The sequence below is a fragment of the Miniopterus natalensis genome, chromosome 9 (assembly GCF_054644295.1).
Source record: "Miniopterus natalensis isolate mMinNat1 chromosome 9, mMinNat1.hap1, whole genome shotgun sequence".
NCBI classification, from domain to species: domain Eukaryota; kingdom Metazoa; phylum Chordata; class Mammalia; order Chiroptera; family Miniopteridae; genus Miniopterus; species Miniopterus natalensis.
Window position 1 is genome coordinate 73,209,851 of NC_142089.1, and position 26,649 is coordinate 73,236,499.

Below are 26,649 nucleotides of genomic sequence, written 5' to 3' on the forward strand. Positions count from 1 at the left end.
AACAAAAGCTACATAAGTCATCTCACTATTGCTCTGGTATTGCTAATAAAGATCCTTAAAACTACTAATGGTTGATTGGGGGGGGGGGAGCTATAGAAGTCACTTGATGCTAATATAACCAGTGCTCTATAAATAATCTTTAAATTTATATTCTGCTACTATTGAGCTGTAGATTTACAGAAGAAAAATTAAAATAATTTAATTAAAACACAATTTAAATCCCCATAAATCACGCTGTACGTTGGAAACCCCTAACAGAGAGTGAACTCTTTGCTATTCCACTTGATTGTTCAGATTCAGATTCGTGAGCCAAACTAAGGTAAATTTCGGTTTCAATTCTATATAGAAAGCGTCAGCATGCCAAATCGGTTAGCCAGTTAACTCGGGCAGTCAAAGCAACAGCCTGCTGCCTAGAAGACGCAGAGCACCGCGGAAAGCAAAGCCGGGCTCGGCAGTGCACCCCAGGAGCTCCGGGACCTCAGGACACCGCCCCCCACGGCCCCGGGTCTCACGCCACGCCCCTCCCTCCCCTTGGCCCCACCCCCTGCGCGCAGCGTGCCTCCCGCCCCCTCTGTCCAGCCAATAGCCGAAGAGCTTTGTGGGAGAGGGCCTTCCCTCCCCGCCAATGAGGGAGGTTCTTGCTGTCCTGGTCCCGCCCCTGCCGGGAGCTGTGGCAGAAAGATGGCGGCGGCCGCTGAGTTGACACTGCTGGAGAAGTCCCTGGGGCTGAGTAAAGGGAACAAGTACAGCGCGCAGGGCGAGCGCCAGGTGAGAAGCGGAGGCGGCGCGGAGGGGCGGAGGTGGACGGGAGCGGGGCCCGCTGAGCCTCAGCTGGGAGGAGCGCTGGCCGGCCGAGGCGGACGGAGCGAGGACGCGGCCCCTCACCTCCCCACGTGTCGGCGCCGCGGGGCTGGCTCTGCCTGCAGCCCCGGCTGCCGGAAGCGGGCGAGGGGATGGCCTCCGGTCGGGCTCGGCCCGAACCTTTTCTTTTGGTAAATGTTGTAACCCTGTTCCGGGAAAGCGGAGAGAGTCCTCCAGGAGGCCGTAGATAAACCAACCCGGAGGCCCCGCGCTTGCGTTCAGCGACGGCGGTGACAGAGCGCCTTTCATTCATCGCTGCGCAGCTACCCCGCGGAGCGAGCTGGGCGCCTCGCGCTGAGCACCGCGCTGGGCCTGGGGTGCGGCGCGGCGGTTACGGTGGCACGCCGCCTGCCCTCGGGAAGCTCGCCCTTTTTAGCCGAGTGGCAAACATTGCATCTCTTTTCATTGCAATACTGAATAGAGCGACGCTGGAGCGTAGCGCGTTTAGGGGACACAATGGGTCTTGGCCCAATCTGGAAGACTGAGGAAAGGCTTTTCTGAGGCCTTGGGTTTCCGTGTCAGTGTGCAACATGCAGAGAAGGAGGGGGGTGGTTAAACTAGGAGGCTGGTTGCTGGGGTGTCGGGACCCAGACTTCCCAGCGCACGTCTTCCTCCCAGTTCCTCCCACCCCAGCCTCTTCGCAGGCACCCCCAGGCCCACTGCCCTCCCTCCACCAAAGCCTCAAGGTGAGTGGCTGGCGAATGAAAATCCTGTGCTCTTGTTTTTTAAGTTGCGTTTGTTCTTTTTAAGTGGATTATCTCCGACAGGCAGCGTCTCTCCCTGGCTGATAGGGCCCCCTGTCCCCCCTTACACTGCTGGATGTTACTTGAGCTGCTGTTTTCTGCTCTGGTGCCCTGGGCTGGGGACTAGGGAGCCTCGCTTGACGTCTGGGCCTCACTCCTCTCAGGGAAAACCCACTGGCAGCCGAGATCTCTCTCCAAACCCTGCGCCTGCTGCCCATGGGAGCTGGGCCAGCCCTTCTCGCCACCCCACTCTTCTTACCAATCTGGAGGTGGTTTCTGCCCTTCCTTGTTAAAAGTCTCTTCAGCTAGTCTTCATTTGGTAATTCAGGGTGACTGTTCCCCATTTTAGTTTTATTTACAGTTTGGTTCTGGGAGGAGGTACAAGAAGGATCCACCTACTCCGCTGCCATCTGGAAAAACTCCTTAAACTAAAATCTTAAGAGTATTTGAAAAGCAGTTGAGGGATTTAAAGACCACTTAGAATTTCAGTCGTGATGGTATTTGTTTTAAAAATTTACCTGAACTTTTTTTCTTTTTAAGATTCCAGTTCTTCAAACCAACAGCGGTCCATGTCTAACAGGATTGGCTACTATAGCAGCTCATCTAGTCAAGGAAGCCAACAAAGACTATTTGCTCGGGAGCACTGCGGAAGAAAAAGCAATAGTTCAACAATGGTTAGAATACAGAGTAACTCGAGTAGATGGGAACTCCAGTAAAGACGATATCCGCATTCTGTTGAAGGTACTGTGACTTCTCTTTATAGGCTGAAACGAATGAACTGTTACCAGCAGGAATCTCTTCCCTGAGTTATCTGTAGGGGAAGCTATTGACCTTCCTGTTTCCTTCTCAGGGTAGTTTTACCTGTTGTTACCTTTGCCTGAACAGACTGCCAGCTTCCCCCTTCAGGTCTCAGCTTTGACACCCCTTCCTCAGAAAGGTCCTTGATTACTTCTCTCTCAGACAGATGCCATTCCTTGTTCAATATGCTTTTCCTTCATAATACCACACCCTGTACTTTTCCTTCATGCCACTATCATAGTCAAGAATTAAAACTTTGTAAGATTTTTTTTTTAATGTGATGGCTTAATGTTTACTTTCCCACTAGGCAATCTTGATTCCTTAATCAATAAAGTACTTTTTCAAAGACAAGGGGAATCAGAATCTTTGGGGATTGTAGTTTGAAAAAAAATGTCAGATTGATATGACAATTTCCCACCCTTGAGACTTAATGCATTAGGATTTATATTTTCGTTTTAAAGAAATCATATTAAAATAAAATAATCTATTGATATAAAATATAAACTGAATATGGCTTCAGAGTCACCGAGAATAAAAAACATTCCAACTGAAATTATTTTTGTTAATTATTTTTATACAAATAAAGCAAATTTTAAAAAATTTTTTGAAAGCTTAAAACTTAAAGGAGCCTCAGAGGTCATCCAGACAACCACGTAGCATTGCAGGAACCCCTCTGTTTCCTAATTTTATTTCCATTATCACACAAATTGATCATGTAAGTTGTGCAAGGAGGTCTTATAGTACTGAAAGTTTTTCATTTATCACTCTGAGGAAATGGTTTAAACTATGTTCCTGATAGATACTGTCAATAGAACTGGTAGAAAATAAATTTTAGGCCTTGTTCCTTTATAGGCCTGTCGTGGTGACCGTTCTAAATATCCACACTGACACTTTCCTCTGCCCCCTGCCATGCTCGGCTGCATTTCCAGACAGGAGCAAGCATGTCTTTCCTCTAAGTGAATGTGAGATTTCAGGCAAATAAAAAATAAATATAACTATCTCTTACTATTTTCCAGAAAAGGGATAGTAATAAAGTATTTAATTCTGAAAGGTAGGAACAGGATTTCATTGAATTGGAGTAATTCCACCAAAATGTTGTGTCTGGGATATGTAAATATTATCTGAAATTTCAATCAGGACAATGTGACTGGAACTGTTACCATTTTTGAAATGTATGAGGAGCTGGGCGATTTGGGGTATTGTCCTTGCTCTGCCACAGTTTCTGTACTTACCGTGACGTGTCAGATACGGTTCTAGGAACTAGTGGTACAGTGACCCATTAGACACAGTCCCTCCCCTCACAGAACTTGGACCGCAGGGGACAAATAAATGGATAATGGGCTGCAGTGTGATTTTTGGCCATATGAGCACAGGTGAGAAAGGGTTGTGTTCTGTTTTGCTTTGCTTTTTGCTGTTTTATGATAGGTAGTGTTTTCATTTTAAAGGCAATAGATATCTATTATAGAAATTAGGAAATATAAATAAGCAATAAAAAATTTCAAACATTTGTAGGTCTATCCACGAGAGAACTGTTTGGTAACATTTATGTTCGGTCATCAAATATTTGTGTTCCTTCCAAGCTTTTTCTTTTCATATATATGTGTGTGTTTTATTTTTAAAATTAGTTATTATTGGCCTGGCTGGCGTGGCTCAGTTGTTTGAGCATTGGCCAGAGCACCAAAGGGTCATTGGTTTGATTCTCAGTCAAGGGAACGTACTTGGGATGCAGGTTCCCCCGCCCTGATCCGGGCTATGCGTGGGAGGCAACCAGTTGATGTGGCTCTCTCACATCCATGTTTCTTTCCCTTCCCCCCTCCCTTCCAGTCTCTCTAAAATCAATGGGGAAAATATCCTTGGGTGAGGTTAGCAACAACCAAAACACACTAATTTGTTTTATTTTCTTTACTGACTGTGCTGTGAGCATCTTTACATGTCTATAAATATTCACTTACACTATCTTTTTGATAACCTGTTAGTATTCCGTCATATATTTGTACCAAAATTTAAATAGTCTTTCCCCGTGTAGTTACTAGATTATTGCTAAATATCTTAACACATTTCCATTTGTTTCCTTAAGCTAATTCCTATAGGGGAAATTGCTGAGCTAAAACTATGCACACTTTTAAGGCTATGTAGCTCATTTGGCCTCCAGAAAAGTATATTATTATAGTTTGGTAGTATATGAGAGTAACTTCTTCCACAAGCCCTTGCTGACATGAACGTTACCCTTTTTTTCCATCACCACCACAATTTCATTACCAGAACAAGTAAACCAAAAAGTGATTTGTTTACTTTGTGTTTTTCTTCTTAAAATTATTAATGCTATGACATTTTTTTCATAATGCTTATGAGCATTTCATTATTTTTAAAAATTTGCCTATATGTATTCTTTGCCCGTATGGACTGGATATTTATCTTTATTTTAATTTTAAAAATTCTTGCTATTAGGGTATTATGAAGGGGTCTAATTCTTACTCGCCAAAGTTAAATTTCTTTGCTAAAAACCACGATTCTGAGTTTAAGTGGCTCATAATTAAGGTAAATATGTAATTTCAAAAAGCAAGCATTGCAGAACACTAACATTTGTTGAATCTAGATGGAGGATATATAGTTGTTTATTATAAACTTTTTCAATATTATTAGATGGTTAGGAAGAAAAAAAAATCAGGTGGAACTCTGTGGGGGAACATATTTTTTAAAGTTTAATTATAGCATTGGAAAGACTTGTTAAAAAAGGAAATAAACAGCCCTGGCCAGTGTGGCTCAGTTGTTTGAGTGTTGTCCTGTGTCCCAAAAGGTCACCAGTTGGATTCTTGGTCAGAGCTCATGCCCAGGTTGCAGGTTTGATCCCCAGTCAGGGTGTGTGCAGGAAGCAACTGATTGATGTTTCTCTCTCCCTCTCCCTTCCTTTCTCTCTAAAAATATCAATAAAAACATAGTTTTAAAAAAGATCTTAAAAAAAGGAAATAAACTAGACATTAGTGCCACTAACCAGAAAAATACTACCTAATTGTAGTTTTTTTGTCCTTAGTTATAAGATTATAACCTTGAGAGTCTGTATAACTAAAACAGATAAAGATTGTATTTTAAGAATATATATACTATATTAAGGAGTGTTAAATTATTGTTTCAGACCTTAGTTTAAAATGAAGATATATTTAAATGAAGATATATTTATTTTATTTTAATACTTTATCAATGTTTCATTTGAAGATGTTTGGAGAAAAACTATCTCCATTCAACAGATTACTATAGAATTTAAGTGGTAGTTCTCATGTTTTACCCTTCCTTCCCAAATTTTACTTTGATTCTTCAGCATTCATGTTCACATTCCTTTATGCCCTCATCTGTATCACCCCTGGCAGTTCATATTCTTATACCATTTTGAAATTACTGTCTCTAAATGAAGGTGTGGGCAGATTTAAAGAGATTAAATTAAATTCAGCAAACATTTACTGATTACTGCACCATATAATGCGCCATGCATTTGGAATGTGATTTAAGAAAACAAAATGCTCTCTACAATTTAAGGAATTTTTCCAGAATAAATGCTGTTGAGTACAGAGGAGCCTATGGGAATATTTGATAATACTTCATATAATCTATTTATTTATAAACCTGTCTCTAAAGGTTGTATGAATATTTTGTCTTATTTAACTTAAAGGTAATTTAATGTGAATTTCTGTGCCATTAAATTTGAAAGGGACCAAAAGTATTCATATAATATTTTTTATCTAGATTTTTTCTTTGCTCAGGAAATTGATTTATTTACTCTGGTCTGTCAGAAATATTTCAAATTTAGATTGGACCTTTTAAGATTTTTAAAAATCATTTGTTTAACATGTTACTTTAAATATTTTTTCCTTCAAAAGTGTGATTGGCTATTTAGGGAGCTAAGTGCTTATTAGTTTTTTTATAATGATTTTAAATGAACTATTATTTTTGCATATACTTAACATTTTAAAAATTGATGGTAATTGTCTGGAGAACAAATGAAACAGGACTTTTTGTAGCTTTAAATGTTGTTTAAAACTGGAGTCTTTAAGGTATTAGAAAAACTAGGTATCCAATTGCAAAAGAATGAAGTTGGACCCTTACCTTACAATATATAAAAATTAACTCAAAGTGGAAATTCCTAAAATGTAGACCTAAAATTATAAAACTTATAAAATTATAAGGAAACATAGGGAAAAATATCATATCATTTGGTTTGATGATGATTTCTTGGGTATCATACCAAAAGCACAGGCAACGAAAATGAAAATTTTGTTCATCAACAGACACAATCAACAGGCAGCCCATAGAATAGGAGAAAATATTTACAAATTATCTGATAAAGGGTTAATATCCAGAATATATAAAGAACTATAACCCAACCAAGAAAAAACTAAGAACCCAATTAAAATATGAACAAAAGGACCTGAGAGACATTTCTTCAGAGAAGACATACAAACCTGATAAGCATATGAAAAGATGCTCAACATTAATAATCATTAGGGAAATGTAAATCAAAACCACAAGGAGATACCACCTCACCGCCATTAGGTTGGCTACTACCAAAGAAACAGAAAATAACAATGTTGATGAGAGGGTGCAGAAATTAGAATCTTGTACATTGTTGGGCATGTAAAGTGGTACAGCTGCTATGAAACAAGTGCAGTAATTCCTCAAAAGATTAAAAATAGAATTGCCATATGATCCAGTAATTCCACTTATAGATATATACTCAAATGGTCTCAAACAGGTATATGTACACCCATGTTCATAGCAATATTACTCACAATAGCCAACCAGTGGGAAGAACCTGTCCCCATGGACAGACGAATGGATAAGCAAAGTGTGGTATATACATACAACAGAATATTATTCAGCCTTAAAAAGGAGGAAATTCTGATGCATCCTTCACATGGATGAACCTCGAAGAACTTATGGTAAGTGAGATAAGCTAGTTGCATATGACAGATACTCTGTGATTCCACTTACATGCAGTATCCAAAGTAATCAAATTCGTAGAAACAGCATAATGGTAGTTGCCAGGGCCTGGAGTGAGGGTGAAATAGTGAGTTTGTTTAATAGAGTTTTTGTTTTGCAAGATGAAAAAGTTCTGAATATTGGTTGCACAACAGTGTAAATACCCTTAACACTGAATTACATAGTTAAAAATGGTTAAGATGGTAAAGCTTACGTTACATGTATTCTACCGCAATTATATAAATATGCAACAAACCAATAAATTATAATTCTCTTAAGAGTTAGAAATCATTGAGGAGTTTTTTAAATGCTCCCCTCCACCCCCCAAAAAATATTGGGAGTCTGAAATGATCAGTTTTAATATCTTTTTTAATATTTTCTTACTTCTTTAAAATAAGACTAACGTTTGCCCTATTTTTTTTAAATGAGGTGATTAGTATATGATATGTAATTTTGAATAAATCTGAATCTATTAATGTCAAAGGTAATTTATTAAACTAAATGTCAGTACTTTGTTTTCTAATAGTCTTCTGAATGTTTTCAAGTCAAATGATACAGTAGTTAGTTAACTTTAGTATTACTGTTTTTTAAATAAACATTTTATTTGTTTTTTTTCCTAGGATCTTAATTCATATCTTGAAGATAAAGTCTATCTTACAGGATATAACTTCACGTTAGCAGATATCCTATTATACTACGGTCTCCATCGCTTCATAGTGAGTATTTGAATAATTATTGGCATTTTTCTATAATGTTCAGATTATTATTTTTGTCTTGAATTTAATCAAATTTCAGTTTTCAGCTTATCAAATAAAAATGAGAGGAATAATTTTTATACAAGGACCGTTATGCAAATATTCCTTCTATGTGTCCATCAGATAGTTGTCTCCTGTTCCTGGACCTGCCTGATTCCTGTTGCTCCTGCTCTTTGCAACTACTTCTCTTGCCACACTTTGGACTTGATTGTCATCATCACCTGGACCCCACCTCTCTGTCTTAATTCCAATACCCCATCTTCTGTGTGACTTCTTATCCTTAGCTCTTAATCTCTTACTCCCTAAATCCCATCATTATCTGAAGTAACCCCTTCCCTTTTTCTAATCTATATACTTTCTTCCCCACCGAACCTAGATCCCCTTTTGTGTAACTTCGACTACATTCTTTTATTACAGCATCTTCAACTTCTTTGTTCCACTGTACACTCACCACCCTTTCCCTGTAAATCTTCAACTCTTGGTTAGTCTAAATAAATGCCTTCAATACTATATCCAGGCTGACTTCTGGTATAGAAATTACAACACTAAGATTGGTACCGCTATAAATTTATACTGTTCAATTTCAACTGGGCTGTCATACTGATCAGCTCTTTTATTCCTCCCGGGCGCAATTTTAGACTGTTAGCCCTTTGCTCAAGCCCCACCCTTCCGCCTCCCCCTTTATCTTAGGTTATTATCACAGAGCCTGCCTCCCTTATTCAGCTAGAAAATAGAGGCTTGTCTTTGAATATACTCACCTTCTAGCCCTGCCTAAGTGCACATCCTCACTCAACTTGTCTCCTTTTTCTGGACTCAGAAAGAATCATCTCGATGTTTTCTTAGGCTAATCCATTCATTTGGCCTCTTACCTCAATTCCCCCTCTACCTTCTCCCTTTCTGGACCTTGCCCCAAATTTCATTTCTTTTCTTTCTCATATCTTCAATTTTTCACTCTATCTGGTCAATCTCTTTAAATTGTTTCCCATCTTAAATTTATTTACAAATAGTTATGTGGCACTAACTATATAGGCACTGTTCTGTGTGCTTTATAAATGTTAACTCATTAATCCTATAGCAGCCCTGTGAGATAGGTACTATTATTCCCATTTTACAGATGAAGTGACTGAGGCATAGAGAGGTCCAATGTCTTCTTTGAGGTCATCCAAGTAAGTGGCAAAACCAGGTCTGGAAATCAGGCAGTTTGGTTCAGAGTTTGTACTTTCTTATATTTCTCTACCTAAAACCTCCTCCCAACATCCATCTTCCCTGCGGAAAAAAAGAACTTGTGCATTCCTCTGTACCCTTCACCTCACGCATTCAGTCAGTAAGGTCCCGTTTCCACCTCATGGATGCCTGTCCCGTGTGTCTCTTGCTGTGATCCTAGGTGACATTGCCCTAGTTCCAGAATTCATTGTCTTCTGTTAGGGCTATTGAAATGGCCTCCTGCCACCAATCTCATCTCTTGCAATCCATCTTGATTGTTACTGGGGCACTTTTTCTCACAAATGTGTCTTTTTCTTCCTCCAAATAGGTAGCTCCTCTCTCCCTGGGGTAGGAGGCCCTTCTGCCTGGGGCCCTGCCTCCCTTGCTGGTCTCCTCCCCCCACGCACTTCTCAGCCAGAACGTGCTCCCCGGAGGCTCTTCAGTCCTTGCTCTTTCTGCGCAGTGTCCTTGTGCTGCTCCTCTCTTGCTGCTTGGCCCAGCCCTTCACCCAGATCATTTGTATTTCATCAAGCGACACTCAGTTCTGGCACTAATTTCCTGGTGAAGTCCTTTCGGGCTCCTAAAGCATATTCAGGTGCTCTTCCTCCTTTTCTTTCTGTACTTCGCAAACTACCTCAGTCCTGGCTTGTTTCATTTTTTACTGTAAGTCTTCTTGGAAAATTTCTGTCTTTAAATTAGAAACTGCTTGAGTTAGAGATTGCAGCAATTCATATTTGTCTAACGTAATTCCTTGTACACATATATAGTCCGTCCTCTCCTCCATAAACACTGAAGAACATAATTCACATATCTCTTATGTTTTTTAGAGTTTTATATATTTTTTCTTACTGTACTTCACAGTACCGAGAGAGATAAGACTAGCTGAATTGTCTTCCTGTTACAGAGAAGGAAACCAAAGCTTAGGAACATCATGTGCTTTATACAGAGACACAGAGCTCAGGTTTTGGAAGGGCCAAGACAAACTCCATGTTCTGACTCAAGTGTCAATGTGTGGGGAAGCCCTTCAGAAATGACAGTGCCATAGTAACATATGATATATGTTCTTTGTCCCCACTCAAGCTATAATTCCTCCATTTGGATTTATATACCTTATTAAGTATTATTTCTCTAAGATCCTAAATGATTATGTTAGGTCCTATAACATTATTATTGTAATGGCCTAGTATTACCCTTAATTCAGCATAGTACTCCCAATTATTGCAAGTTTACTTAATAAGAGCTTACTGTGTGTTCCCATTATATGGTACTGGAGGGACATAAAAGTGTAAAACTATTTTCAAGCAACTTTTGATCTCATCGAAGAGGTAAAACTGTTTTATAAGAAAGCAGTTAGTGAATAAGAGAAAATGGAATCTAGTGCTAATTTCTGACCAGAATATTATGTGATCAGTTAAAGAGAGATATAGAGAAAAGTGGAATGTAGAATCGTGAAATTATCAGGAAAGTATCTGTTGAATTTGGATGGCTTTGGCTCTCCAAGGGACTTTTTATTGTTTTAGAAAGCTTATGATAAGTTTGACTAAATATTGCGTATAAGTAGGATGACCATATGGTTTCTTATCCTAAGCAACGCTTTTGTCAGTGATAGTGGGGCTATTAATAATTACGCTTGTACAACAGGAGTAAAGTGGGATGAGTGTTCCCCATACTTAAAAGGAATAAGACTCGATTTTAAGCGAAATAAGGAGATCGAAGAGAATCATGTCCTATTTCCTTCCCTCTGTATCTCTCCCAGCTCTTGACACAGTGCCTTGTGCAGCTAAAAGCTAGTTGAGATTAGCAGTATTTAGCAACCTCTTCCTCTTTATATTTCCTATTTTAAGTAATATTTCCTATTTTAACTTTATAGTGAAAGTATAGTCTTTAATTATATACTTCAATAGAATTAAATCTAAAGTATTTAAATATGAGGACAGTTTAAGTAGAGGTGAAATAGTTTGAATGCACCAGCCTCTTTCCTTTCCATCCCATTCTGATTAAAAATATTTTTGTAGTTTTTTGTTTTGTTTTTGACCTCATTTCGAAGTGCAGAAAGCCTTCAGGCAAAGAGGACTTGCTTCTCAAGTACCTGCCTTTCTCCTGGTGTAAACCCAGGAGTCTCTCAGCCTGGGGAAGTCCACAACTTGATTTGAGTGAGACTCTGCTGCTGTGAGCAAAGCTACCTTGTAGAGGGCAACAAGGATGGTTTATATCTAAAAACAACACACTTCCTGACATTTTAAAAACATATTTAAATGTGCCATTACTGAATTTTAAAGTTAATATTAGAGAAATGTCATCTCTAATCCTATGTGATGCCTCTTAGCAGACTAATGAAGGCCTGTCAGGACCCCCTCGAGGTCTAGCTTTGGTTAGCATCAAGCTGTCATTAAGACGGAGAGCATTTCTCCATCTAATTAAAAAAAAAAAAAAAAGATGCTAGTGACATGTAACTCTTGCGAACCAAGTATATATTTACGTGTTTCTCTCTTCTGGCTTATGCAGGTCATGCAGTAGGGAAAGGAAGCACCCTGAGAAGGAGGGCACTTGTGTGGGATTTCTTTGCCAGCAGAGCAAACAAGGTCATAATTCCATAGTGCAAGATATTTACAGCCCAGCTGCAGAGTTATTTAATCATGGGTCTGTGTGCCTTCTAGGGTGTTTGGTTTTCACTCAGATGAGAGGTGTTTCATTCAGTGCTACATGATAAACTAGGGTTACAGTCAAAATATTTAATGATCGGTACCTATTTATAGTTCTATTTTGAAATGTGTATCCTCTTTATTTGTAGTGACTAGTATATTATGATTAAAGATATTGTGCTTATCTTTTTAAAAACATAATTGAGTGGAATAATACGTAAGTTAACCATCCTTTTGGGTTCATAACCAAAGCATCTCTCCCACCCTGGCCCAAATACAGGCAGAGTACATGGGAGAAATAAATACTTTCTCAAGGAACAGGCCTTGCAGATTAACACCTGTACTGTGAGAATTACACTGTGGTGTTAAATGACATCCTGTTGAGTTAGGTGTAAATATACCCAGATGAGAAAAAAATGATTACTAGGTATTAAATTCTGGCAGAGTAGATGTAAAGTTCAGATTGGCTGCCTGCTCACATTCATCAGACAGTTTCCCGTGCTCTGTGCTTTGGCGGTATATTTATTTTTGCCCTCATTCTTTCATTTATTTGTTCATGTTATTAAATACTTAAAATGTAATCAGTGCAGTGTACAAAACAGCAGTCAGGGAACCTTCAAGTTATCAAATAGTCCTATATTTTGTTTCACTGTGAGCCCAGTTTTAGTTGTTGCCGACTCACTCTAATTCTAAGATCTGATCTATCTGAATTCCCTTTGAGGAATAATACCTTGTTCCTCCTTTGTTAAACTGCCAGTTAGTGTGGCTGCTTATGATCACACCAGTGACTCATTGCTTTCTTAAACTGATCTCACTAGTAGATTGCAGTCCCCTTGAACAGACTGTTACTCAAGATTATTACAATCCTTTGTAACGTTATGTGCTGCTTGAGTATAAGATTGTTATCAACTAAAATCCGTCTGTTTTGAAGTTCAGTACACTGATGGAGATATGTCGTTCCTTTAGAAAGAAAGGAAAAAGAAATAGCTGCAGAGCAGTCCAGGCCTGCTGGCCATAAAGCATGTCTCAAAGGCAGCATGGTGCCAGTTGGAAAGGTAGCAAACCAGCGTTTCTGCCTGATCTGGAATGAGTCCCTTCAAGTGTTTCTCACATGTCTTCATGGAAAATCAGTGACTAAGAATATTATCTGTTTGGCTTTAAAGTTCAAACTAGTTATAGAGTGCCAATAGCAATAAAAAAGGAATGGTTAAGTAGAGCCAAGCATCACTGTAGATACACTGGCATGTAGACCAATAAGAAGCAGGAAGTGGTAACTAGAACAATTGCATTGTTTCCTGTTGTATAAAGTGGAGGGGTTGGGGGGCAAACTAGTCCACTAGAAAGGGATGAGGGAAAACCAGTGTTGTAAGTGAAATAGTTGATGGGGATCCCATCCAAAGATTTTAAGAAAACTTAATTTTGGTGCAGAGAAAATCCATTGTTTATTTACAGTAAGTTCAGAAGTAGAGTCCACCAAAAAAGTAGCAGAGGTAACACATTGAGGGCAATCAGTTTTCTCAGACTCAGGGACTAGCTCCAAACTTTAAATTAAAAGGAGGTTAAGTGGTAACTTGATCGTTTTGGAAAAGCTCTGTGTATTTCTAGCAAAGTTTCCTGAGGAAAAATGAACACATTTACATTCTCTAAAATAGAACATCTAGTGAAAAGTTATTAGAAGAAATTGGGAAATGTTAGACAAAGTTTAAGGAGGTCTTGGAATAAAAATTATTCTATACTGTGTGTCTGTTATAATCCTTACCTAGAGACGCTAAGTGTGAAAGTTTAAGTTGAAGAATATTGATTTTGCTATGTGTTACATGTTGTTGTAAATTTAAATAATGAGCCCTGTAGCAGCATATGCTGGTCCTCTTGATAGCAGATGCTGTTCTAAATGTAAGTAGTGACTATATATTCCCCTTTTTACCGTTTCTAAATTTGCGTAGCAACTCGAACGTAGATCAGGCAGCATTAGTGCTTTATTGTTTGGAAATGCTTTCTTCTCCGGGCATTTGGATTCATTCTGAAAAATAACATCTCAACAAAATGGCTGAGGGGAGACTTTTTAAAAGAAAACGTTCTGGAGAGATTAAATTGCAAGAGAGTGGTCAGATTTGAATGAACATAAAATCAAGTTGGGGTAAAACTTGTTTTTCTGTTTGCTTTAACTATCAGTAAAGAGGTTTGCTGGAGTTGATTTTAAATTTTATTTATTTATTTATTTAGGTGACATCACCCCCATTTCCTATTCAGTTTGCAGCTATGCTTACTAGTGGTTGAGCTTTTAAAAAAATCTTTTATTTTCTTTCTAAATCAGTGGTGAAGTTCACATATGGTAAATAAAAAGAACCAAAAAATCTCTTTTGTAAACCGTTTTACGTTTTGAATTATATATTTAGTTTATTCCACGATGGTTGTTTAAGTGCCTCCTGTGGACAGCACACCGGACAGGAATAACGTAATTCTCTACATGTGAAACCATGACTTCTTGTTTAATAAAAGTACCTTTTGCTTAAAAAAAGACATTCTTGACCAGTTTTTTTTGACAAATGTGTAAATTTTTTTATCTCCATGCCATGGATTAACTATATTGTAGGTGAAACAGTTATAGGAGCATATGTCTGATAACTAGATGCAACCTTAAGCCCCCTAAACAAGATGAGTATAATTTGCTAGAGCAGCTTATATGTGGGACTTAAACCCAAACTTAAATTTTTATGTAACAGAAGCAGTGAGCCTCTCACTGCTAATAATTTAACTAAACTGGGTCAACAGAGATAGTTGAGACCACCAAAGATAATGTTCCAGTAGTATCCTGATGTCATAAAGGCAACAGGAAGACAGGATAACTTGCGTCAATTTCTCTTTTTATATTTTTAGCCTTGCAGTAAATATAAAATGGAAATTGGAGTTCACTTAAACATTTATTGAGAAAATACTATTTGTCTACCTTTTTATTGCTAATATTATTTTGTATTCTGTAATAATAATTGCATACAAGAGTGATTTATCCTTCAGTTTTGACCCAGTAACTTAGAATATTTGCCTAAAAGTACAAATATATATATGCTAAATTCTGAGCAGACATACACAGCCATCTCAATAGAAGTGCCTTCCAACAAGCAGACTGCTAATGGGTTTGAACCACACAAGGGTGACTGAAGTGTTTTCTTTGTTTAAGCATTCCTGTCAGATTTATAGACTTAAAATATCTGTTAAATGCTGACTTAACAACAACAGATGTAACTGCACTTCTTTTACATGGGTCATGGCTGTGAGTTACTGTCCTATTGGCTTTCTCTTTACCTGACAACTCTTCATGATTCCAATCTAAGATTTGTCTTAGAGAAAAGTCTGTAAGTCTACTACTTTGGATTTTGAGCCCAGTGAAATGATTGGCACCAACTATTTTTATTGTATCTTTCTCCAAACAAATCTCTGCACAGTCTTGTAGCTTGATAGTAAATTCTGTGAACTGTTACATCCACTGAAGAGAGTGTTAAGCTTCATTGGAAATTTAGAAGGTGTATTGTTCATCTGAGGCATTTTTGCCACTGGAAATAGCCCTTCCTTCTTTGTAGTAAGCAATAATCACTTAAAATTAAATGGGTCGTTGTCTTCTTAAGTTTTCCCCTAAAGATCAATAGAAAGGAAGCAGTAGTCTACATATACATGCACCAGCCATCTATAAATAGCTATATATACATGAATTTACATAGTATTCCCTTGTTAAGTATGTTAGATGCCAATAAACCTTTCTCTTTGTTAGGTTTGCTGGAAATATTAGAGAAAGAGCCATATCTTAGTCTTTTGGGAGCTATTCTCTTTCTTTCTTTCCCTCCCTCCCTCCCTCTTTCTTTTCTTTCTCTCTCTCCCTCTCTCTCTCTCTCTCTCTCTCTATTTTCCTTTCCGATAAAGTAAAAAAAACTCTGGGCTTCCAGATCCTGAGTTAATGTAACATTGGCATTTGTTGAAAACTTGAGATTTCCCTAGAAAGCGCATGTGGTATTGTACTGAACATAAAAGCACTAAACAAATGGCTTTTCCAAGTGACTGAAATTTTTTACTCCTATCTGAATATGGTGGTTTTAGGACTATTTTTTTTTCTTCCCAATTTCTATCTCGTACTCAGATGATATTAATAGTTGTGTTTATGTAATGTCTGTGTTGTGTGTGTGTTTTTAATCTGTTTAGGTTGACCTGACAGTTCAAGAAAAGGAGAAATATCTTAATGTGTCTCGCTGGTTTTGTCACATTCAGCATTATCCAGGCATCAGGCAACATCTGTCTAGTGTTGTCTTCATCAAGAACAGACTATATGCCAATTCCCACTAGAAGCTGCCCATGCCGTACAGAAGCGAGGTTAAAAATATTTTAAATGGAAGGTGTACTCTGGACCAGAGGACTAATGTAAATGGATACACAGTCGTTCTGTGTTTGCTGAAGTTGATAGAATTTTTAAAGTATAAACGTGTGTCTGAATGTTTTACAGTTGAAAACTTGCATTTTTTTATGTAAAAATTCAACTGCTGTCAAAACTTGAGTTAAGATGAAGTTATAAATTACTTTGTTTTTATAGATGAAATTTATTTTAATGAAAGTTGCAAATCAGTGGCTTAATTTTTTTTAAAATAGTCCTTCTAATGATTGACCTATTTGGCTATTTATTGACATATCTTTTCATATTTTAAAATTCATTTTCCCTTACAAATATTTACTGTAGTTTGTTTATTAAGATCTACAAAACATTGTGCCAAGGATAGAGAACGGAAAGACAGATGTGTTTTCAAATATTTATGTGAATCAGTAAATGTGATTGAAAAAATCTTTTTTGTTTGTTTCTTTCTTTTCTGTAGTCAGTATTCATTGGAGTGAAACTAACTACTGACTGCCCTAGAGGAAACTAGAATAAGATACATTCTCTTCAGTTAATGGTTCTTTTTTTTTTGCTGTTGGGTTTAGTGGAAAATGCAGTGGATAAAAAAAGATGGGAAATTCCTGCCATCCCACTAATTGTGGACTTGATAACTACTAGATGTTTCTAAATTAAAAGCCAACTGTCACAGAAAGGCTGCTGTTGAAGCCCTATATGTAAAGAACAAAGAGACACTTTAACAAATCTATACAATGTGTAACTTACTGGCTGAGTAAATAAGTAATCAATTATTGAGAGCTAAAGAGCTTATATTTCCAAATAATAAGAAAAATAGAGCCTTCTAGCACTTTACTGTTTAATGCTACTTAATACTTTAGTTTCGATGCTGAACCTTAATACTAGTATACGATTCAAAGATCAACTGGAAAGAGCATAGACAGGAAATAGGACAGCCCTTTGGTTGAGTCCTGCTTTCATTATTTACTAGCTGTGTGACCTTAAGCAAATCAATTAATCTTATTAGTCTGTAAAAATAAAATACAAAATTAAAGGTAGCTCTAAGTTATGAGAATTAAAGGACAGAATGTATGTGAAAAAGCCTAACATGTATCCCATGGCTGTCAGTAAAGTTCCTCTTTTTTTTTTTCAATATGTTTTTATTGATTTCAGAGAGAGGACGGAAAAGGGAGAGAGAAACATCAATGATGAGAGAGTCATTGATCGGCTGCCTCCTACACACCCCCTACTGGGGATCAAGCCCACAACCTGGGCATGTGCCCCAACCCGGAATCAAACTGACCTCCTGGTTCGTGGATCAATGCTCAACCACTGAGCAACACTGCCAGGCAAGACCTCCATTTTTGTCCTTCATGTTACTGAGTCAAGAGATTTACTAGGCCAGTGAGTAAGTACATTGTAATAGATCAAGACTTTTATAGGATTGGATTTCACAATTCATTGCCCTTGGAAGCATTTTTAATTTTATAAAATGGCCTTTAAATTAGAAACTAAACTTGTGTTTGCATTTTCAGAGACTATTCTTGGGAGTTAGTGTGTGTGTGCCCTAGAAGCAGCCCAGTCTATGACTTCTCATGCTCCTGCTAAGTCTGCTCTAAACACTCCACATGATGCCTCACTGCTCCAAATCATTCCTGTCCTCACGCTTCTCTTCTCCCCTTGGACTGCAGGTCAGCAGGACAGACAGGGTAGATGAGAGGGGCTACGTAGCCTTTCCAGTCCAACCTTTTCATTTTTTCCCCCTCAGTTTAGGTCTGCTGTGGGGAAAGGGTAGGAGGACACCTCTACTTCTTTGTCAAATGTCCCCTCTTTGCACTTCTGCCTTGTGAGCCTTAACCCTCTGATTCCTTATATCCAGTAGCCAGCTCTTTATTGAAGTGCACAGCATTGCTTCAACAGATGTTCCCTTGTGTTACCATGTGCCAAGACTCCCTCTACCTGCTTAGATCATACTGGATGAGGGGATGGCATAAATATACAGGCCTGACTCCTGGCAAAGGTTAGGTACTGTTCTCAGAATGTAAATCGAAACAACTCATTTTGTCATAGAAATGCTGCTGTGCATCACAGTCATTTCTGTCGGTACTTTTCTGCCTGAAGTGCCCTTTGCACTTTCTCATCCTGCTAATCAAGTCTATTCCGACCAGCCCATCACTCCCTACCCTTGTTCCTGGTACTGATGGCATTGCACTATTTATGATTACATGTCTCTTCCACCAAACTCTTAAATCCCTGAAAGCAGAGATTCCTTTTTCCCTTGCATATCCAGCCCTCAAAACAATGACTGGCGCACAGCAGCAGATGCTCAATATATGCTTGTGGAAAAAATGGAGTATTCTTTCAAGTCCACTTGTGCTGACCAAGAGAAGTAACTGAATTGAAATTAGGTACAGCTGAATAGAGCACAAAGCACGTTAAAGCAGTTGGGTTCTCTCACGTAAAAGAAGGTAATACAGTCCACAGTTGGTGCGCACCCAGCTCCCACCTTTCTTCCTCATAGTGAACAAGTAGTTTTCTTCCTCAAGTTCAATTTATGGTCCAAGATGGCTATCAGAGCCACAGACATCAAATCCATGATTAAGGTCCAGAGAGAGGAAGAGAGGAAGGGCAAAAAGAATCCCCTTCCAACGGAGTCCTGGAAGTCCTGTTCAGCAATATCTGTCTACATTTCTAGCGTCCCAGCCGGAACAGAGTCCAGAAGTGTCCTTTACCCCGCACACCAGCCAGAATCAAGTCTGCTCTGCCAATAAGGAAGAAGGGGAAAAGGGACACTGGGGAGGCAGCTAGCTGGCTCTGGTGCGGTAATTAGTATTTAAATGGGAAAATGCCTTCTGAATGCCAAATAGTCAACTTGTAAAATAATTTTTACTATAAATTATTGACATTCCATGGGTTATCAATTTTCAAAGAATTAGAATACAATAAATGCTTTTCGCTGACGACAATTTTCATGATTCAAAAGCTATTTCAGGATCCCCCAATATTCAGCTACCAGGAAGATCTGTTAATGTGCATTTTTAATAATAACAACAATAATAGCTAACATTTACTGGCATTTAGTATGTATCAGGCAGCGTTTTAACTGAATTCACTTTAATTTGTATCCCCTTTTTGCAGATAATGAAACTTGCCTAAGGTCACACAACCAGTATCAAGGGGCTGGGATTCAGACAAGTGTCTGGCTCAAACTTAACCTGTAAACCACTTGATTGGTGTGCCAGTCAAGTTCTGCTTAGTCAGTTGTAAAGTTAGTTTTTAACCAACCTGAGGAAAAAAGCTGCCCTAGACATTGGATAAAATGTGTGTGTGTGTATCGTCAAGAATAAATGAGATGGCCCTGGCTGGTGTTGCTTGGTTGGGCATCACTGGTTTGATTCACAGTCATGGTACATGCCCGGGTTGTGGGCTCAGTCCCCAGGAGGGGGCGTGCAGGAGGCAGCTGATCAATACTCTCATCATTGATGCTCCTCTCTCTCTCCCTTTCTCTGAAATCAGTAAAAAAATATTTGGGGGAAAAAGAATAAGTTACACAACTCTACTAAAACCCACTGACTTGTACACTAAATGGGTAAATTTTATGTGTATTATAGCAAAAAGCAGTGTTTGTAAACAGGAATGTGTGGGGGCGGGAGTAGAGTCAAATACCTCAACCTCACCCTGTATTAATTATGAGACCTTGGATAAGTCACTGCATGTGAAATTCCTCTTATGAAATAGAGGTAAAGGTTACTGATCTCACGGTGTTTTAATTTGCAGTGCCAGTGGATAAACATTACCTAGCACAGTGCCTAGCACACAGTAAGTGATCAACGAAGGATCAAGTTTTTAAGGTCATATTTTTAAACTAATTCTTTAGTTTTTTCCCAGGCACCTGCTCCGTGTAAGCCTATCAGATAAGACAAGTTGGCAGAGCATCTTGCGATTTTTGGTAAAGCATGAGTTTACCAATTTGATTACCGGTTTAAAAAAACATCTGGTCCTGCTCTAGCCATTTTGGCTCAGTGGCTAGAGCATCGGCCTGCAGACTGAGGGTACCGGGTTTGATTTCGGCCAAGGGCACGTACCTCGGTTGCAGGCTCGATCCCTGGCCCTGGTCGGGAGGCAACCAATTGATGTGTCTCTCTCACATCAGTGTTCCCCTCTCTGCCTCCCTCCCCCTCCCCCCTTCTACTCTCTGAAAAGCAATGGAGAAAATATCCTCAGGTGAGGATTTAAAAAAAAAAAATTTCTGGTCCTCACATCTTGCAAGCTGTTGAAAATGGACTATACTATTTTTCTTTCTTTTTTCTAAAATATCAATGAGACTAAAACAAAATGGGTCCATCTTTGTCCATGTTACTCCTGCAAAGTGGATGCCCTTTTCCAAGCATTCCCAGAAGTCGGCAGTGCTGATCATTCAGTAATACTTCAAATATTTATTTAGCACCTGCTCTGTATCAGACACTGTGCCAGGCCCTGGGAATAACACAATTACATCTTTGCCCTTGTAGAGTTTACAATCCAGTGGTCTGTGAACAAATTTCTGAAATGGCATATAAAGCATTCTTTGGGAGATTGCCCCCCACTCAACTTTTTTTTTTTAACCCTCACCTGAGGGTATTTTTTCCATTGCTTTTCAGAGTGGAAGGGGGAGAGAAAGAGAGAACATTGATATGAAAGAGACACATCAACTGGTTGCCTCTCGCACGTGCCCCAACAGGGGCCAAGCCTGCAACCAAGGTACGTGCCCTTGGCTGGAATCGAACCTGGGACCCTTCAGCCTGTAGGCCGACACCACAGCGCCAAACCGGCCAGGGCTCAACATTTTTTTAAAGTAAATATATATAATCAGATGCCATTTACTGAGTGTCTACTATGTTCTGGGCTCTACCAGACACTTGACAACAATCAGGTTATCTCATGTTAATTTAGGAGCTAGGGCAGAAGCAGGGACTAACCCACATGCTAACCAACATCTCAATTAGACCATGGCTGGAGAGAATGAGAATTGTACAGTTGAGTTAGAGAACATAGTCTGTCCCCATGAACAGACAAAAAATTCCAAATAAGAAAAGATCTATGAATTTTTCCTTACTTAAAATAAATACTGCTTTTAAAGCAAATAGAAATAATAGAACTGCAGACAATATCAAAAGGCCATTTGTCTTTAGGCACAGTTACACCCAAAGCATCCAAGATGTCATGACATATTTTGTGGAATTCTCTGATTGTAAATCTCAAGTAGCCGCTGTCACAATACAGTAAAAAAAAGTGACATAACTTCAAGAATGACATAATCATCCATCCATGTCCAGACTTCCCAATTAAACTCTACCCCATCTCCCTGCAGATTCAGTCATAAGGTTATTGCACTGAGATTTTTAACAGACGTGAGCATTCTCATTTTTACTTCCTGTTAAACAGGTCTTCCATTGCTCCACCCCATCGTACCTGAAGCCAGTAAATAGGCCTGTTAGGTTTCCTGCAGGGGTGAAAAAGGGAGGTAGTAATGGAATAAATGGGAAGATCACCCATGGCCAGTGCATCATTTCACAGCCTTGCTGAAAGTCTTTCCAGAATAGCTTCAAGATGTGGTGATAAAAATTTAAGCAGGTATTATTAGGAAAGAATAAAACTGTATTATAATCAGGTACATATGTACACCACACCAAAAGGTTAAATACACAAGTAATTTATTTATTGACAAGTAGTCAATTTAGAATTGTAAATTGTGTTAAAATTATAATTGCGTAAGTGGTAAGTAGCCAAATTAGAATTGTTAAGTATAGCTTTTCCATTTATGTATTTTTGCTAACATTTGACTTTATTCCTTTGAAAAAAATTAGATGTTACATGACCTTTAATATTAATCTAGCTTTGGCAGAGATGTGGTGGTTTAATGGATTAGAGCATTTAGCTTTTTACCCCAGAGAGCAATATTTCTTCTTTCTCTCCATAATTAGATAATCTGCTCCTACCCATTACCAGGGCACTAAATTTCAAATTCTCCATACACCTGAGCAGGCTGCTACATATCTGGCCATCTTAATTTTAGTCTTGATTTATTGAAGCTGATCTAACTCTTCCTGGAGCTCTAGGTGCATTTTATTGCAAAAGCAATGGGGAGAAAGTTGCCATCATATATCTCTCTTGCCGGGCAGAGCTTTTAGATACACGAGGGGCTCTATATCCCACTGCTCCGTGCCTTGTATGCTGGATTTATAATACTGTGAAGCCCAGCTCTAGGGTTACATACAGGCATATCAGAGATGAGATGGGGAATTTGATTTTGCAATAATGATTACTTGTTGCTGGAGCCCACATTCCCGCAGGCTCTGCCTTTATTCCCCATACTGCTGGTGAATAAAACTAATTCCAACTGCTACCTAATCTAGCAAAACTCATCTTTCACTTAGGAGGCCAAAAAAAAGGTAGACAGGAAGTCAGGAGATTTTGAGATGTTGGTAATTTTTGTTATTATGTCTCAAGGATTTCTGCTCCTATTAGCACAATTCCTTTAGGAATATTTTAATCTTTTAAACTTTCATTTCTTTGTGGGGAAAATGAAAGCTTTGCATCTCTTCCAGCCTGGTGAGTTGATGTGATGGCTCATTCGTGCTGTCTCTTCCACTTCAAAGAGGCTGGGCCCCTAGGGCTGGCCAATTGTATTATGGATTCTGCAGATTTGGCTTGCCATTCCTGCTGGGTGTCATCTGTCCTCACAGTCTTGCAGTGGATAATTTCTGTCCTCTCTAACATCATCTGTTTGAGAAATTCGTGCCTGGCAGGCCTGTCTGTCCAAGTTAAACTTGAAATAAAGTAGCCACACAACTAATTAGACAAGACATAGCTCTAAACAATAAGGCCATAGGCGTTCTTTGACCAATACCACAAACTTTCAGCCATTTGATTACAAATTCTAAAGTGTCTTTGGTGCAGTCCATGAACTAGTCTCTTCATGTAATATAGGTTATCCTTCCTCCACTGCCCCTTTTTCCTGACCTACAACACACACAAATACACACACACCCTCAGCTCCTTATTTTAAAAGGTCTTAAAGGTTTTTAACCCTCTGATTGGCCTCACCAGCCTTGCAGTTCCAGCCTGTTTTCAGCATTTGCCTCAAGCCCTGTTGCTTGGGTGAAAGAATTCTAGAGTTAACTATCATTGTCAGGAGTTGGAGAAAGAGGTAACGGGGTTTGTACAAACCAAAGCAGCGCTGCTCAGACTTGAGCATGCATGGTCATCACCTGGGGCTTCTCAAAACAGATCGCTGGGCCCAGTTTCAGTTTCTGATTTGGATTCAAGAGGTCTGGTGCAGAGACCACAGCGTGAGAACCACTGCACTACATCTGTCCGAATCTTGGGCGACAGGCAGCTGCGCTCATCCAAGAGCTCGTGGGTTTGTCTTTTTGCACAGCTGAGTGAAGTTTCCTGAAGGAATGACCAGCGAGGTGGTGCACTCTGCCTTCTCAGTGGTCGGCCCTATCACAGAGCAGTTTCCCTCCACAGCGGCTCTCTCAGTAAGACACCACGTGCTCTCCAAGTGATGTAGCTACGCCAGGAGCATCTCTAGGGGAACCAGAGAATTCAGACAGGAAGGCTCAGTACAGGACTTTAAAGTGACTGCCACCTAGAGGATGCCGATGCACAGCCTCCCCCTTCACACCAAATGGTCTCTCAGGCTAGACTGCCGGATGCATTTCCAAAACCTCATGGGACTAACATGCGTAATATTGACTGTCTTACCCCAAAAGACCCTCTAATCTTTTCCCCTCCTTTGCTTTCATCAGTTTCTTCCACTTTTAATTTTTTAACTCACTTCAAAAATAGGTTAGACAAAAAGGGATAAACAATAATATAGAAAATGTTCTAGAGGAAATCTCATGAAATGCATTTGATAAAAAAACAATTTAGGAGTCTCCTCCCTCAATTATGCTTATCCTTGATAGGCTTATACTATAATGAATTTCAAAGTTTGTTCTCAATATGCATGTAATTGAATACTCATTTTATTTTCTAATTTTCATAAGATTCAACAGAGAATTAGCAAATAACTTATCCTGAAGTCAGAACTTCTACTAAATTCACATTATTTTCATGATTTAAGTGTCAATTCTTACAAGTACAATAACTGAAAAAATCCCTTTACAATTTCATGGTTTTAAAGTGTCTGGTATTGAGAATCTCTGAAAAATGATCATGTATAGAGTGCTATGAAAATGAGAACAGCTAATCTTAAAACCATAGGAAAAGTATACTTAGTGTGTGATTCCATTTATGTAATATTTCTGTAATGAAAAAATTTTGGAAATGATACAATATAGGTTGCCAGGGGCTGGGAGAGGAGGAGAGAGGAGGGTAGGTGTGGTTAAAAAGGCACCATGGGGGATCCGTATGGTTTTGAAATTGTTCAATATCTTGAATGTGGTGATGAACACATAAACCTACACATGTGATTACATTGTACAGAACTAAACACACACACAATGGACACAAGTAAAACTGGGGAAACCTGAATAAGACTGGTGGATTATATCAATATCAGTATCCTGGTTGTGACACTGACATTTGCAAAATGTCCCCATTGGAGGGAAACTAGGCACAGTACACAAGGAATGTCTCTGTATATGACTGTGTGAGAATCTACAGTCATCTCAATTAAAGTTTTATTTAGAAAATACAAAAAAGTCTTGTCAACCCAGAAACAAGAGATAATACAAGACCTTTTTAGCCTCAGAACTCTGAGGGTCTATGGGTCAGAAACGAAGGAGCTGCCCCAACCCCAGCTGAAGGTGCAGGCAGAACAGCACTGCCAATGCGGCGCTTCTCCGACTCCCTCCTCGCTGTGTGAGCTGCAATTTAAAGATTTCTGGAAAGGGAGGGAAAGAAATAGAGGCATACTCTGGACCTGACCATCCCAGAAAACAACACAGTTCAATAGTGTATAGAGCAATGCAATCAAGCGGCTAAAACGTGTACAGGCTATCAGCAATGGAATTGCAGAAAAGAGATTGTATAGTGAGTGATTTCATACGGTCCCCGATGGTGCACTGTCCACTCCACACGGGAAGGAGAGGGTGGGCAGCCGTGCTCACCAAGGAATCTCAGCTCCTAGCACTGAGCTGGACACACAGAAAGTGCTCAACACATATTTGTTCACTGCGTTTGGATGAGAAAATGAAAAGCCCACATGGCCTATTATAATATGCTTCTCTTTTCCTTCCCTACAAATGTCTCTTACTTTCTCCTTACCCGCCACCTACACTTAAACACACACACAGCGCCCAAGGCTGTTTCTGCCACATCCAGGCTGGGCAGCCATCGAACCTGTCTGTGCCTCAGCCCTGCTCGCCTGTGATGCGAGGACACCACCACCTCGCTCAGAGGACCGCCGTGAGACTTGAATGAACTGTGTGCACAGCCCTTACAACAGGATCCGGCATGTCGTAAGTGCCATGTCAGCGTTTGCTCAGCTGCCACATAATTCTGACACTGATTATCAGAGTTAGCTCAGACCTCGCAGGTGAAGGGCGCCAGCCTCCACAAGACGGCCCTTACTTTAGACACTAGCCACGAGCTCCAGGGTTCCCAGGCCACCTATGCTACTGACATACTGCCTACAAATTCTGGGAGTTCCCACTCCCCCTAGGGTTCCATATGTCACTAGTTGTCTCTGGGAGGGCCCCAAACACGAAGCTTCTTTGTCCTCAGTACTCCTTACCTGGCAGCATATCAGTGCATGATTACCATCCAGGAAGCTCACTGGAGATCAGCGTCCAGGAGGTTTTTATTGGGGTTTCAGTATACAGACATGATGACTGAATCATTGGCTACATGATTAAACTCAGTCTCCAGCCCCGCTCTCCTTCCCACTTGGGAAATTTCAAGGATTTAGAGGTTATCTCCCAGGAACCAGGGACAAAGATCAGCCAAATTCTTTATTATACAACATAAAGAAATTTAGTAAATTGAATAGGCAGAAAGGGGGCAAGAAAACATATCAGGAATGGGGATTGTCTAAAAATAAAGAGGCAGAAATAAGCCTGGCACAGTAGAAAGACCCCTTCTCTGATTGAGCTTCGCTATATTGGAATGTACCAGCCTTGAAGTTGAAAGACCAGGGCTTTGACCATGGTTCTAACAGTCAAAAACTATGGTGCCATCTTGTGGGAGTACACGGATCATTGTCAGTCCATTTAAATCCTTTCTATGAGAGGGGGCGATAATTTAAATAGGTACACACACAACTTAGTGGATTAAAACAAAAATATTTTTTCTCTCCAATACTGTGGATTGATTGGGCA

At 39.4% G+C, this 26,649-nt stretch overlaps 1 protein-coding gene across 4 annotated transcripts; it reads left to right on the forward strand.

Moving 5' to 3' along the window:
* The first annotated feature begins 681 nt into the window (after positions 1-681).
* On the forward strand, positions 682-25,840 carry EEF1E1 (eukaryotic translation elongation factor 1 epsilon 1). Of its 4 annotated transcripts, none has more exons than XM_016202434.2 (4): positions 682-768; positions 2,145-2,345; positions 7,994-8,089; positions 16,165-17,530. In XM_016202434.2, exons 1-4 carry the CDS (start codon positions 682-684, stop codon positions 16,303-16,305), a joined length of 525 nt encoding a protein of 174 aa, XP_016057920.1. In that variant the 3' UTR covers positions 16,306-17,530. The 4 variants fall into 4 exon arrangements, with proteins under 4 accessions (XP_016057920.1, XP_087676778.1, XP_087676779.1 ...); XM_087820652.1 differs by lacking the exons at positions 682-768; positions 16,165-17,530 and adding exons at positions 1,307-1,547; positions 25,627-25,840; XM_087820653.1 differs by lacking the exon at positions 682-768 and adding an exon at positions 1,307-1,547 and having other exon boundaries at positions 16,231-17,530.
* Positions 25,841-26,649: the final 809 nt, after the last annotated feature.